This window comes from Genypterus blacodes, unplaced genomic scaffold, assembly GCF_046128005.1.
Source record: "Genypterus blacodes isolate CSIRO-AG114 ecotype Tasmania unplaced genomic scaffold, CSIRO-AGI_Gbla_v1 ptg000029l_1, whole genome shotgun sequence".
NCBI classification, from domain to species: domain Eukaryota; kingdom Metazoa; phylum Chordata; class Actinopteri; order Ophidiiformes; family Ophidiidae; genus Genypterus; species Genypterus blacodes.
In genome coordinates this window covers 2,119,112-2,134,277 of record NW_027466842.1, presented here as the reverse complement: position 1 = coordinate 2,134,277, position 15,166 = coordinate 2,119,112, and the positions used below count along the sequence as shown (strand labels likewise).

The 15,166-nt window shown below is 44.2% G+C and overlaps 1 protein-coding gene across 1 annotated transcript; it reads right to left on the bottom strand.

Moving 5' to 3' along the window:
* Positions 1-6,619: 6,619 nt before the first annotated feature.
* gpt (glutamic--pyruvic transaminase) lies at positions 6,620-15,020 on the bottom strand. Its single transcript, XM_076144840.1, has 11 exons — positions 14,368-15,020; positions 11,056-11,145; positions 10,749-10,857; positions 10,296-10,429; positions 9,921-10,164; positions 9,317-9,396; positions 9,086-9,222; positions 8,767-8,941; positions 8,124-8,279; positions 7,360-7,472; positions 6,620-7,156 (listed from the first exon to the last, which is right to left on the bottom strand). Exons 1-11 carry the CDS (start codon positions 14,731-14,733, stop codon positions 7,066-7,068), a joined length of 1,695 nt encoding a protein of 564 aa, XP_076000955.1. The 5' UTR covers positions 14,734-15,020; the 3' UTR covers positions 6,620-7,065.
* Between the last annotated feature and the right edge of the window lie 146 nt (positions 15,021-15,166).

The window sequence follows — 15,166 nt, the reverse complement described above, 5'->3', positions numbered from 1 at the left end:
GCAAAAGTAAAAATACTGAGATAATAAACCCCGAGTTAATGATGAAATAACCCTCAGAGGTTTCAGTCAGACAGAGAACAACAGAGAAAAGAAGCCAGTGTTTCAGAGGGGCAACCAGTGACCATGACAACAGGCTTTAAATGAAAGTATTAACACGAACAGCTATACAGTACAGTCCTAGTATTTTTTGCATTATTCAAAATCTAACTTCAGCACTGAACTGAGACAAATAATAAAAGAATAGAACTCCTTTAATTGCATCTATAGAATAATGAGTCCACAGCACATTATCTTATGCCGTGTCTGTTTATTTGTTTTGTTATGATTCTGACACTCGAGGGCACTGCATGTCAGAATGAATACAACATTAAAAAAAAGCACAACACATACACACATACAGCGCACAGATCAAAAACAAACACGTTTTCTGTAGGATGGGAGCAAAGTGAGGAATAGAAGAGAATAATATTCAGAGACGTACACGTGCACACACACACACACACACACTGGCACGCACACACACACACACACACACACACATGCAGGGACATACTGTGGTGGCTATGAGTCAGTGAGCACTTGTTAGTGGTCAGGCTCTTTCCCTGCAGTTGGCTCGGGCCTCCAGTGACTCAGAGAATCTTGTCGAGCAGAAGCCAGAGTGAACAGCCGTGTCAAAACCCACCAGAACTGTGGGAAGAAAACACAATGTGGATTAGAAGCTTTTCACAGTATCACACCACCATTTTAGTTGGGGGGGGGGGGGGGGGGGGGGTTGAAGGCAAAAGCTAGATTTCACCAGTTGTTGTTGTTTATTTCCCCTAAACCAGATAGTACTTTGCTAATTCAATTAAAAAGTATAGCACCTCTCTGTCTCCTTTGATCGATCATTTGATCTCTCTGTCTGTGTGTTTCTCTTTAAGCTATTGAATGATTTTTGGTGAAATCTAGTGGGCTGGTTGGTCACGATCCAGGTTAGGGCGCCCATCCAGATTTGGTACTGGTCGGCCTCATGGTGGCGCCGTGATCGCAACTTCCACGTTTGGTCTTAGCTCTCTAAATCAAGGCCGTTATGAATTTCTTCCAAAACTATTGAATGACTCCCAAAGTTGAGCTCGTTCTGCAAAAAGTGCTGTATCTCGTGAATGCCTAAAAGAAGAAAAGAACCATCAATCAGACCTGATGGTGTTGCTATAACAACGACAGCTAAATTTTGTCAATACCTTTTTGGAAACAGACATGGCAGTTTGCTTGTTTGTCAGTGGGAGTCAGTCATAGTCTAGATAATAAACTGTTACACACACACACACACACACACAATGTCAATACGTTTATTCATGCTTGAGTCCATTTCACTAAAGACATAAAGAACAATTACCTCTAACTGTATTTTCCCACCTTGATGCTGCCGCTCGACACTTTTGAAAGGATTTCTCTCACCTCGGTTGCCGTGTAGGAAGATTCCTCTGACAGGTTGTTTTGAGCTTCGCCTCTGTTCATTTACAGGCAGTCAGGCGGCGTCCTGGGGGAGCCTGATGATTCCTGACATCCGGACAAGCAGATGTTCAGAGGACATGAATAAAACATACGGGGGGCCCATTTGACCAGAGAACAGAGGCTTTCCAATCGTCTAATGAAATGTAAGGCGCAATTTCAATCCCCTCTGTCAGTTTAGATTGGTGAAATATTAAATATGTATGACATTTATGTAGCCTGACCTGGTGTGTAAGCAGGCCTCAGCTGACAATCAAGCTAGAAGCAGAGGTTTGTCAAGGAAGCTGTGGTGTTGAATGGAGGAGAAGTGAATGAACCTCTCATTACCAGGGGCAGGAACATAAACAGAAATAATATGTGGCTATTGACAGCCAAGTGTTTATGGAGTGATGAAGCAGTATGCGTACAGGACAGCAGCAGTGGGATGAGCTTCATGTCCAACGCAGCGCAGTTCACACATTCTGCTCTTTCAGAAATCTGTTTTTCTTCCGTCTAGAAAAGCTTGGGCTCGATGGTTTTTCGTCGCAGTAGGGGGGCGGGGGGGTTGCGTTACCACACCGCCCACTCAAAGCTTGTCCGGTATTTAAGAGGAACAAGCGAACGGCATCATGCGTAGTTGAACTTTAGACAGCAAGAGGAGAGGAAAGTTCATCCAAGGTGTGACTTGATGATTGTTTTGGTGTCATTATGTACAGTTTTGGCACGTTTAGGAAGGAGTTTGAGATGTTTATTGTTCTTATTCCGCTCTATTATAGGCTGCAGGTAGAGTCAACTCAAAATACATTCAATTTATCCTGAAGAATTACCTTAACTCCTTTCTGTTTCCATTTGTTTCTTTGTTGAAGCCATACAATGCTTACAATCCCTTTCCTTTCCTTTCCTTTCCTATGAACGGTCTTTAATAGAATTTAAAGTTGAAGCTATGGGGTTGGAATAATGCTTGGATGCACAGAATTTAATAAGCACAAACTTCAGTGGGCACTCGTGAAAGCTGTAAGAGAGCCAGGAGGAGTTGACATGAGGTCAACACAGAGCTTCTGGAGACTGCGTTCACACCAGCAGACGAGTGAAAAGGTTATGACAGTGCAAATCGCGTGACTGTGTTTAATACAGCAGTCAGATATCGTCTTTATGATTCTTATTCTCCTTCTTCTCTATAGAGAGCAGACACAGGGAGGACAGGCAGGAGCACAAAACATGCAGAATATAGAGAATAGAGAAATGGAACCATCACAATAGACTGTAGACTCTCTCTTTAAACATTACAAACGTTTTTTATTCATTTTGTATGTAATTTGCTCCAATACAAAGATGTCAATTAGAGTTCTTTTTGGTAATATAGCAAAGAAAAAGATGCAGATATTCCACAGCGCCCCCTAGAGAGCGGTCCATGAAGTTGGGATGGATCTCATCACATATTTCAGACCCTTGTGGTTTCCCAGTACAGTTCTGTCAGAACCATTTCTCTTCTTTCCCACTTTTGCTTCTACACCGATTAAACAAATCCGAAATAAATTATTACAAACGCTTTGCTGTGCAGTAAGTGGCGTCTCATTCTACCATTTATCATCTCACAGAAGTTCTAATGTCACTTTTTTCCCCCTCTGCATCATCCTTCCCATCCTCCTGTCACCCTGCAGGGACTCAAAACCAAACACAGCGTAACACGTCAGCAGCCCGCAAGACATCTTGAATCATTTAAGAAGACACTCCAGAATAACGAAAATGGACAAAATGGAGAAAGAGACTGCTCACAAAGACAGACAGGAACATAAAGATCATCGGATAAAATATTATCTTCAGTTTTGACTATTTTTTACATCATAATTGTGACTGAGGGTCCCAGGGTCCAAAAATTCAAAGGAATTAAATTTTCCGGGACATTTAACAGGGAAAACAGCAAAAACTCACATTGGAGAAACTAAAATCTGTAAATCTTGGATAAATGACAGGAATTCAGACCCAATTTCCAGCCATTGACAAATTGATTCCATTAATTACAGCAACTGGACAGTCCTAATCAGATCTGTGTCATGTACACACGTGTCTATGGCCCATATAAAGGCCTTATATGTGACCTGAAGCACCATTGAAACAAGCTCTTACTTATGGATAAAATAGTCATTGTTGTGACAGAGGGTCGGAAATGTTTGCCTCTTACATTCCTCTGAGTGTTTTGATTGCTCACCGGCTTTGTGTGTCTCAACCTTGGCTATAATCACCGCGAAAGGATTATAACAAAATCAAAATCCTCCTCGCAACCAAAAATAAATAAAAATAAGTAGATTGATTTTCATCGAGATGCCAATCGATGTGGTGTTTGGCTGATGGCATGGGAGGGAGGGGTGTCACATTCTGCGCCGATGAGATTGAGCGGCAGCGAGGGGCTTAGTGGCAAATACAATCGAGGAGTGTAAACATAGCAGAGGCCGCAGGGGCCGATCAATGCCTCCAGTCTAGGATTGATTAATTACCCCCAAGAAAGAGACTGAGGTGTGAGGGCACCAGAGAAACCTGATCAGAACAAGATTTATCACCCAATCTCTGTATCATCCCAGCCCCCCACCTTCAATCCCCCACCCCTCTTCTCTCAATGTTATTTCTTTTCTTACTTTTTAAAAATCTGCCCTTTATCTTCTATCTACTTGTGTGTTTAACGTGAGCGCATGTGAGTAAGTCCCAAACATGTGACGCAAGAGAAGTAAGCAAGGAGGTCACGGTAACCTTGTGCTGCTTTGGAAAAGGATTCCATAGAAGAAGAAGAAATATCCTATAACGAAACAAGACGCTGCCGTTTGAAATGCGGAATTTTATTGATACTATTGGATCTTTAACTCCCACAAAGTCACTAGAAACCCACTGTGGAATATCAGTGGCACCAATCAGGTCCTCTATGGATATTATAATCAATATTCAATTGATTTTTCTATGGTTGTGTGAAGCTAAGAAGCGATTTCTCTTAAATTCCTTGAATAAAACAAGGGTCTACAATAGTTACATGAAATTAAAGTAAAATTTGCACCAAAAGCGTGAACTTTTTAGCTTTTTCTAGCTTTGTTTTGATGCACTTCAGTATCCTACAGGTGAGCCTGTATGTTCCAAATCTCTGACCTCCATTCTCCATCACGTTTGACTTTTCTTTTTTTTAATGATTGAGTTTCTGAGAGGAAAAGCAGTGAGGAAGACTCCGAAGAGGAAAGATGAAATCCGCTGCGGACAGAAATCAGGCTCACATTCAAACGCGAGAGAGGAAATGTTGAATCTCTTTCACCTTTGGTCTGCAATTACAGTGAAACAAAACACAAGTTGTCTCCTACAAAGTGATTGCAGCCACGCAGTCACACTCAGCATCACTTCATACCTGCAAGAAAACAATGGAGTTGTTGATTGGAGATGCTGATGATTCCTCGGACTGCATATTATGATGTAAAGATAACATGCAGGATAAAGATAGAAGCAGGCCTGCGTCTGTCATGCAGTGTGAGTAAATATTAAAGTGATCAATCCAAATCAGGTTTATTTGTATAGCTCAGTATCACATACAAGCTGCAACTAATCAGCAGTTTAACAGCAGAAAAACTTCTTCAAACTCCTTCAGGAAAAGAAGAGGAAGGCACATTGCGGGAGAAAATTCTCAAACAGCTTCAGGGATTTTGAATATTTCATTATTTCATCTCCAATTATGTGAATTTAACACTCCTGACAGTATTGTTACTACTTAAGCAAAAGAATCGGGTACTTCCTCCCATCACACGCGGAATACTGAATACAATATGATTGTCAATGCACAAACCCCGCTGAGTCTGACTGTGCCGTCGCAGTCAAATGAAGCTCAGGCTGTGACCGTGAATGAAGACTGGTCGTTGTCATTACGGGGACAGCCACATGACAGCGCTGATGTCTGATGTGCGACTGTCTCTCCGTCGCCCTACATCCTCGCTCGAACTAATGATGACCTTTGATTCCCAAAAGATGTCAGGGAGATGAGAGAGAAAACGCAAATGCGACCAATTACTTTAGGGTGAAGAGGAGCGGGATGTGTGAGCACGTCAAGCTGCGAGAGTGAGCAGTGAGGGGCCCCGGGAAAGACAAAGCAGAGTGTAATTAGGATTCAGGGGGCCCTTTGTCAAAGATAATTAAAGCTGACAGCAGCTGCGGAGTGGAAGGGAAGAGAGCAGAAAACCCCTTCAAACTACATGCTACACTTTGGCCTCTTCTCTTCTCTTCTCTCTTCATCTCTCTCTCTCTCTATACCTTGCTCTGACACATACACACACACACACACACACACACACACACACACACACACACACACACACACACACACGCCTACAGCTCCATTCATCACTCTAACTTGCTTTGAAATTGCACACAAGCCAATAAAATAGATGACAGATTAAGAGACAACAAAATCAGTTACGGTGTCTGCAGGTCCAACCTTTCGCGGCTGGACAGCATTATTACAAGCGGTGAAGTGTGTGTGTCTGTGGTGAAGTGTGTGTGTGTGTGTGAAAGTTAAGTGGAGACGATCTGACTAGATGTCTTCTGTATTATCTAGCTAATTACTTAATTGTACTTAATAGGGTTAATTTTAACCCACAACAAATCCTTTTCCTAACACACACACACACACACACGGACTGAAAGCTTGTTTTTAAACTTCAAAGTTTATTTTGCAATTGAGTTAATATGAAACAGACTTGTGTTAAATAAGACACAATACTATATATGGTATTGATATAACCTGGTCAGTACAAAAAATAAAAAGTACTGTTTTTACAAATAAACAGCTAATATATAAAATGTGTGTATATATGACTGTTTTGAATCTCACTAATGGTTTAATTTTACTATTAGTGTTGTAATTAGTAATTAGTGTTGTATTGTTGTTATTGTTTTGCTTATAATCAAACAGTATCTTTATATTCTAGTGCAGACAGTGATCAGCTTCATTCTGCATTATAACGAAACTCAAAAACAGACACAATTTAATTAGTTAGGATCTTATTTCTGCACCGTTATAATGACACATTAGACTTTATTATTGATGGTTATATAGATTGGACCATGGATCATTTGATGTATTGTGTAGTGAATAGGAGTTTTTCCAAAATAATGACAAGCACCATGCAAATATGTCACATTTATTGCGATTCTATAAAATCAAAATTAATCATCATATAAAAAGGGACGTCTCTGCACGCAGGAACGGAATATTTTACCAGGTGTGCACCACAAAGTCACTTCATCTTCAGTACCGTGTTGTTGGCTTGTCACACACACATACAGTACACACACACACACATACAGACACATCTCTCATGCACAGATTTACATCCTTCAAATATCAAATGGCACAGACTTAAGGCCACAAAGTGACACGTCCCTGAATTAATCATTTCATCTCTTTCGCTTCGTTCAGTCTTGTTTGCCGTCCATGAATGCCCAAGCGAGATCGTAGCAGAAGCTGAAGTGCATCGTCACAGAGACCACCAGAGCCGCTGTAGGAAGGCACTTACTAATAAGCTAGATAATTTGTGTTTCGCTGAAGTTGAATTTATTATGACTGGACATCTAAGAATACTGCTCGGTGAACTCCCGGTGGAACTCCTTCACTTTGTCCAGCAGGATCTTCAGCTTATCTGTCGGTGGCAAAATGGTCATTCTACAAGGAGGAGGAAGAGAAGAAAGACAAACGTGAACCATGACCTGTGTGATGTAAGTTAAACATTACTACAGAATAAAGATTCATTGTGTTGTAATTCAGTAAGCTGAGGTAATGCCAAATGTCACACTGAGCGATCGTTCCTTTTCTTAAACTCTTTGACTTTGACCCTTTGCCACAGTTTGAGTTCACATGTTTTGCACCTGAAGTGGTAGGTTCCATCCCTCTGGCCAAAGCCGCTTCCAGGCACGAGGCAGATCCCTGTCTCCTCCAACAGCTTCATGCAGTAAAACATATCCGGAAGCTGACCTTTGTCCTAAGAGGAAAATTAAAACAGAATTACAATATATCTGCAGAAGAAGGGGACCTACTATTGACTCTTGCGGGACGCCTTAAGTAAATACAAGAGCATTCCCACTGATTGATGGCTTTATACTCTGATACTATAGATCACAAAACTCTTCCACAAACCGGTCACAGCCATAATCCTAAATCTTTGATGAAGGAACTTGCTCATCTTCTACGTAATTGTGGGGGAGAGTGCACCTGCAAATGTTACACAGCAAGATGAAGATGGGCGAGCGGAGTCACTAGAATTGATCAGGCGTCAGCAGGTCACCTTTACACTGACCTTATCCTGTGTGAAAGCTAATCGGATTCTCAGTGACTGTTGCTCGTCCTCCCTCCCCTGAAATTCCAACTGTGCGGCGAACCGCAACACAGAACTGAAACAACAACATATCGGAAATCATTTGTTCCCTGAGTGGATAACACAGCAGCGCCGTGATTTATGCTCAACCAGGTTAAGCAGTTAATAATTCAGCGCTTGAGATGGAGGACTAACTTCATCCTCATGTGACATTTGTGGATCTGCAGCTTGGTGAACAGCAGGGGGGGCTCATTTCTCGTATAAACGTAAATATGTGGCACCCGATCAGCAAGTTGCGAGAGTGTTGATCAAACTCACTGTGGCCTCCTTAATGGCCTTCTCGGGGATAGTGATACGGGGGAACGAGTACATGGCGCCCTGCACAGGATTACAGCTGATTCCTGGCACAGTGTTGAGAACCTGCTCAGTGAGCTTGGCCTTTGCCGCTAAGTCACTCAGGGTGGCCGTGCGCTCCTGGGGAGAGGAGAAGAGAAAATGGAGAAAAGAGTAAAGATGACAAATTCAAAAGAGAGATTATCATCGAGCACAGAAAGCTAAAATCCCTCACAGAGTCATAAAGTCATAATTTATCAGTAAAATCCAGATAAATCACGCGTTTAAGCATTTGTCACATTATTGCATCATCACTAAATGCCTTTCAATTGTTGTTAAATTGTCAAACCTACAAGCATTTGGCAAATGTTGACAAAAAAAAATCAAAACAGAAAACATTACATTTGGAATGGAATGATACTATAATGTGTAGTAATACATAAAAACTAATTTGCCAACCACAGATCTACACATAGGAGTTTTTTTCCCATGTATATCTCACACACACACTTCAGGATTCACAATATCTAGCGAGCAGCACTATAAACACCAAATATAACAACTTCTTCTGTAGTCTGTGGTGTGGCTGTGAGTTGATCCTGCCAGACTCTGAATGTAGACGATGTACCTTCTTGAAGCTGTCGTGCGAGGGTTCCCCAGGCTGCGGAGGATTGACCACCAGGTCCATCAGAGCCTGTCCGGGTACAGGTGGACACAGGCGGACGGACACCAGCTTGGTCAGCTGGGCCTTCACCTCAGGGTCCAAGTTGATGATTTCCATGTAACCTCCGCGGAAGCCGCACCTTTGAGGAGAGACAAAAGGAGCGAGACAAAAGTGATGAAGCTTCACCGTTCTGAGATTTTGTGCTAACTTGCATGGTTGTGTATTATAAACACGAGTTATTAGAGTGGGATTTATCTCAGCATCTGCGTTTTAGAGGACTTACTCTCCCATGTAACATTTGGAGGTAGAGTGGAAAGATACCAATTCCACGTTATCGGAGTATTCAGGTCCCATCTCAAACAGCACCTTCTTAAAGGAGTGGAATTGGCAACCGTCAGCATACACGTTATCCTGGTACACCTGAGTGATGGGAGACATTATGACAGACACGTCGAGGTGAAGGATCCATTGAAGAGCAGGCTGACGGATGAGAACAGAGGCGCCGAGACGTTACCTCATCAGCCATCAGGAAGAGACGTTCCTTTGCTGCGAAGCGGATCACATCCTCGATGCATTGTCTGCTCTGGACCTGACCTGTGAGAAACAAGGAGGCTTAGAAAAGAAATGTGTGTGTCTGCCTGCTGCCATCTAGTGGCTGCCCTTCATCCAAACGCAAAGGGAGGACAAAAGTGTGGCCCAATATGTGGCCACACTTAGAATGTGGCCTATATTAGAATCCGTTGAAGCCGCACGCTTTCATATAAGTTGAGCAACCCCAGAAACAAGCGTATTCAAAACCCTAAAGAGGCTAAATCCTCCTGTGCCAAACTGCTGGCACATCAATCAGAAACCTGTCAAACGGTGTCAGCGTGTCAAACTAAACAGGGAGGAACTGGAGGATACACACATTTCCCAGGGAGATGATAGATATTGCTGACTGGCCAAATCCTTGCAATAAGTAAGTACTTGATTTAATACTTGCAAATTAGAAACATTTAGAGCGACTAGAAAGACTGAATTGTCTTTTGTTAATTTCCTATTAGTGACTAATAAAATATTTCCACGTCTCTCAAAGCCCCTTTAGTAACATCGGACAGAGCGGATCCATGCAGTTTTACCCGTGGGGTTTCCAGGATTGATGATGCACAGGGCTCGGGGGTTGCAGTGGCGCCTGGCTTCGTCCAGGGAGCGCTGCAGCTCGCTGTTGTCCAAACCCCAGCTCTTTTCCTCATTGAGGTAGTAGTTGACCTGCACGGCGCCCAGCTCGGCTAGAGCGGCGGAGTAGAGCGGGTACTGCGGTATGGAGATCATGACGCCGGTGCGGGTTGCGTCCTCGCCGTGCACCAGCAGCTTCAGCATGGTCTGAGACGGGGATGGGACAAAAAACGTCAACACAAACCGTCTCGTAGGCATCGTACGTCAACATCTCACACTAGTCTGAGTAGAGACGCCAAGTTAGTTTCAAAGGGGAATGTAAGGGGGTAGTTTTATACCACAATGCCGTCGCTGGCCCCTGTGGTGAGGTAGATGTCCTCTGGGTTACTGGGAATGCCGCCGTCTCTTCTCTTAATGTACTGGGCCACGTCCTGGCGTACGGCGTCGATGCCCTGACTGGCACTGTAAGCCCCTGAGGTGAGAATCACACAACGACGACAGCAATGGTCATGATAACACCTCACAAGCAGAGGAGGAGAACGATTCTTTGAAGTCATATTTGAAACGCAAAATCACAAGATACCTTCTAAATGACATCAGTGCACAGTTTATTTATAGAGCAAACACACTGTATACATGCAACTGTGTCAACTATGGTACCGCTCACATTACAGACTGTGATGTAACTTTGTCACATGCACACCGAGGAGAACTGAGGCACCAAATGGTTCCAGGCGTTGACAGGTGCTTTCCACCACATTGCACGAAAAGCCATCGCACCGTATACACACCCAAACTATTCCCTCCGCAGGACTGAAGAATGCGCCGCGCTCTACTTTTAGCGTCCTCCGGGAATGTGCCGTCGTTCAACAGTTCGGGATAAGAGCAGAGGGCCAAGACCTTGAACACATGGGAGAGATGGAGAGGTTTAACGGGGGTGCAGAGGGCATCGGGGAGAATCCAGAGGAGGGACAATTGGAACACAATAAGGTACACACACACAGAGGAGGAGAATAAGCTTCAAATAGACATTCGTCTCAGAGGACAGGAGCTATCTTAAGATAAAAAAAGCCAGGGGGGAAGGGTGGAGGTGCAGACCTGTCGGAAGAAGGTGATTGGCTGCTGGCCCATGGCATGTGCGTCACCGATGTTAGCCTTGATGACCTCGGCAAAGGGCTTCTTCACTCCCTGCGGGGGGGAACATACCAAAATGAAGTTACAGAACTCACATAGGGCAAGATAAGGGAAGACGCAAACGAGCAGCATCTTCAATTGCCGCTTCTCATGAGGCAGTGATGAGATAACAATTTGTGTTTTTGTGACGATTTGATTTGAAACAGGGGGAACAGTGCCAGGATGGGTGATGATTAGCCCGCTCACCCATACTGCACTTACACAACACTGACACTAGACCTACACATGGCTTACACACATAACCTTATCATAACATACAGGTGAAAGCAAGGTCAGAGTCCAGCAGCTGTGTACGGGACAGTGGACTCAGAGGTTCACTTCACAAACTCTCCTAAAGGCGCCATCGTGCTTGACTGGACTCGGTTTGAACACCCTAGCCTACAGCGGCACCTAATAGAAGTCCAAATGTTTACCTTTCCCCTCAGATTAGGTTGGCAAGACAAATACAGAAGTGGACCAAACAAACGTACAAGGGTATAAAGTATAAACCCCTCTTATTATTGTATAACTTGTGCCATTTGCAACAGCCTTCACACCGATAGGAAACCTTATCATGCTGATAACACAAGCCTCTGACACACAAACACAGAGACACACATTAACCTCACTTAGCCTGGGGTTGAAAGAAGAAGAAAGAAGGATTTACAATAAAGCAACAGCAAACTAAATGTGTCAAACAAACTCTAGAACTTGCTGCTGAAAACTATCAAACGTGTCGAAATAAGAGAACAGATGGGAGGACAAAGGCCAGATGTTTGGAACAGCGTGACATGGCAGAAATCAAAACAACAAGTCTACCCCTCAGCTGCTCCATCCACAAGAGACTTTAGGAAACAACTTCCTGCTCTCTGATTGGACACAGATGGAAGAGGCGTCTCCCCAGGCTGGACCAATGACGTTACAGGGAGCCTCCATCCACAATGAGGAGCTCATAAAGTCTAACTAAGCGGTGAAACCAACTTGAAGGTCAGCGAATCAGCAGGATGTCTTCCATCTCTAAGAAAGAAACTATGTGGCAATGCCTGAGGCTGAAAGTGGTAAACATTATATTAATTAATGACGCAGCTAAAGTCCTCGTGGATTCCAGATGATCAGTGGAAAACCGCATTGTTTAACTAGGTTGCGTCCTTCACATCCGTGCGGTTCCTCCCAACGTGATCTCCTCTGGATTCCTCATCGTCTCACTAAGTTAAAGTTAAACACAGATTGTATATTCAGACCTTATTTGCAGGGGGAACATTTTTAAAGCTCTGCATAAGGCCTTTAATACTGGCAGTGTGTGTGCGAAAGGATTGGACAAAAGCTGGCCTTGTGCGTCCCTGCAAACACTCTTCAAGCTTCAGAAAGCACAAGGTCCCCTTTTCATTTTTCGACCACTCATTAACACAAACCGACCGACCGGCATCATAACTGTGCAGCCTTCAACTGTGCACCTCTTTGTTTCAAAATCCCGTATCAGTATCAATTCTCCCCAATCGGAAAAGACAACACCTGGGGAATATTATCGACGTGGCTTTGGACGTGTAGAGATCTCCTTTCTACAGCAGAAAGGCACTGTAGGAGAGTGTAAGAACGAATCACAGCCTGCATGATTGTGCCTTGTTATTATTCAGACAAAGGGAGGGAGAACAAGAAACCCCAGTGGCCTGTTTTCTCAGAGTAATCCAACGCCGTTCACGGTTCACGTGGAAAAAGGAGAGGCTCTTGGGGAAAAATCAAAAGAGAACAAGGGAATCTTTTAACATTTTAGATCATACAAAAAACGCAGACGCATGAAAACTGTCACGAATGAATCGACTTCGCTTCATCATCAGCTGTAGACGAAGGGATTTACTGTAACAGACAACAGATGAGAGATAACATTGTCCTACAGATGAGGACGGTCCAGATCAAACGGAGCGGAAAACATTTGTTGCCCGGTGAGCCGTCTAGTTAAACGATCCCTCTGCTGCTGTTATCGTCTTTGCTGAGTGCCCCTTTCACCTGGTCGGGAGTTCAAACGCTCATTCCTTCTTGAGTAAACCACTCAAGCACAGGCAGCTTCACACCACACTGCACTCTGTACACTAACAGCTGGTTACCACATCATCATAAAGGGCAGAAGAGTAAGGGATCGGACAGGAATAAGGTCTTATGATTGGACCTAACTGAATCGTTTTATGCTGCAAGTTAAAAGTCCTGATTTTAAAGATTTACCATAGTTAACAGGATACGGCTTTACTGTGAAAGTCAAGACGCTCTATTTGTTTTTGACGACATTTTAGGATCACCAGAACTGTGGGAGATAACATGAAGCTGCCACATTTCGAGGTCACAGAAAGTCAGACTGACTAAGACGAGCAGACGAAAGACAGCAACAAGTTCAGACTTTGGACTTTCACTTCTTTCTTCTTCTTTTTTTTTGTGTTGAGAATCTCATGATCAGCTGTGGTAGAGGGTGAAAACACAACATGAGGACCTCACAACAGGGGTTAGAGAGAGAACTCAAAAAGCAACAGTGGGACAGATGGCCAAGTATGTGTGTGTGTGGGCAGGACACTTCATCTCTGCCGTAAGTAATAGGAAACAGACTGTGGCCTTTTTAAAAGCCGGTCCACAAATCTGACACGTGATCAATTTCACTTATTACTAATTAACTAATGGGACTTTTGATAAGACGGTCAGTTGGCAGCCTACAAAGACATTCCTTTAAAGGAAATGTTTCTATGATTATTGTAAGTATATGACCCAAGAACGGAAATTTGCTGACCTGTGACTATAAAGAGGCAATGAGGAAGAACGAGTTGGACTGAACAGCAGAGTCATGATCCAACATAATCAGCCTTGTTAACTAGGAACTAACTAGGAACAAGAAATGATTCATCTTGTGGTTTGAAGTATTGCAACTACAAAACTACTGTTTACAGTTTTAGATTTGAGAAAGTGTGCAGATTTGTCTGACCGGAAGTTTCATGCATGAGTTCCCAAAAGCCTTTCACACGCACACTCATAGGAATGACTAAAGGGAAGGTCAGATAACACACACACACACACACACACACACACACACACACACACACACACACACACACACACACACACACACACACACACACACACACACACACACACCACCCACCCACCCACACACACACACACACACACACACACACTAAGGTCCATAGATGAGAGATAAAGGAAGTATAAAGGCTCACATTAAACATCTATGTCACAAACCTGTGCCAGCTCTTTCTCCAGCTCCATGGCGCGTAGCACGATGGGTCCCCTCACCGCGTATTCCACCTTCTTGATGGTGGGGTTCATGGTGTCCAGCGTCAGCACTTTGGCCCGGGGAGTCGCGCGGTTCTCGGCCATGTTCTCTTTGGGGAGCCCCTGTCGCGTCGCGCTGAGTCCCGACAAGGCTCTGACGGGAGAGGAAGAGCACAGAAGACACGCGGGAGAGGTCAGCGATCGGACCCGCTGGGCCGGGGGACCACCTGCCCGACCCTCGGCCCGATGCGCCCCGGAAAACAACTCGCTTCGCCCCGTGCTCAACAGCCGGGCGCCCGTGGATGAAATCATTGGAATCCGCCTGGCAGACATATTTCACTGCTTCCTTTCAAACAGATTTTAGGGAACTTTGCAAAACTCAGCGGTGCAAACCAAAACTTGCAGCACACTGATTGCCAAACTCCAGAGACCGAAGTTGCACGAGTTTGACTACGCGCTCCTGAACTTTGGACTTCTGAAAGGGGTGAAAGTGCAAAAACCGCTTTCGAGAAAATACTCGCAAACCTCCAGATATCTGCATTTACGACTGAGAACACCGCTCAGTCTGAATTCCTCCTCTGTGCTCGTTGTACACATGGCAACACACAATTACGCCACAGAGTGTATCCCTCCCCCTTCTGGTCTCTCTCTGTCTCTTTCTCTCTCTCTCTCTCCCCGGTTTCCCCACCCCCCCATCCCGGCGAGTCCCGTATCCCCACGTACCGTTAGCCGCTGTCAATCAGGGCCGATTCTCCGGTTACCAACG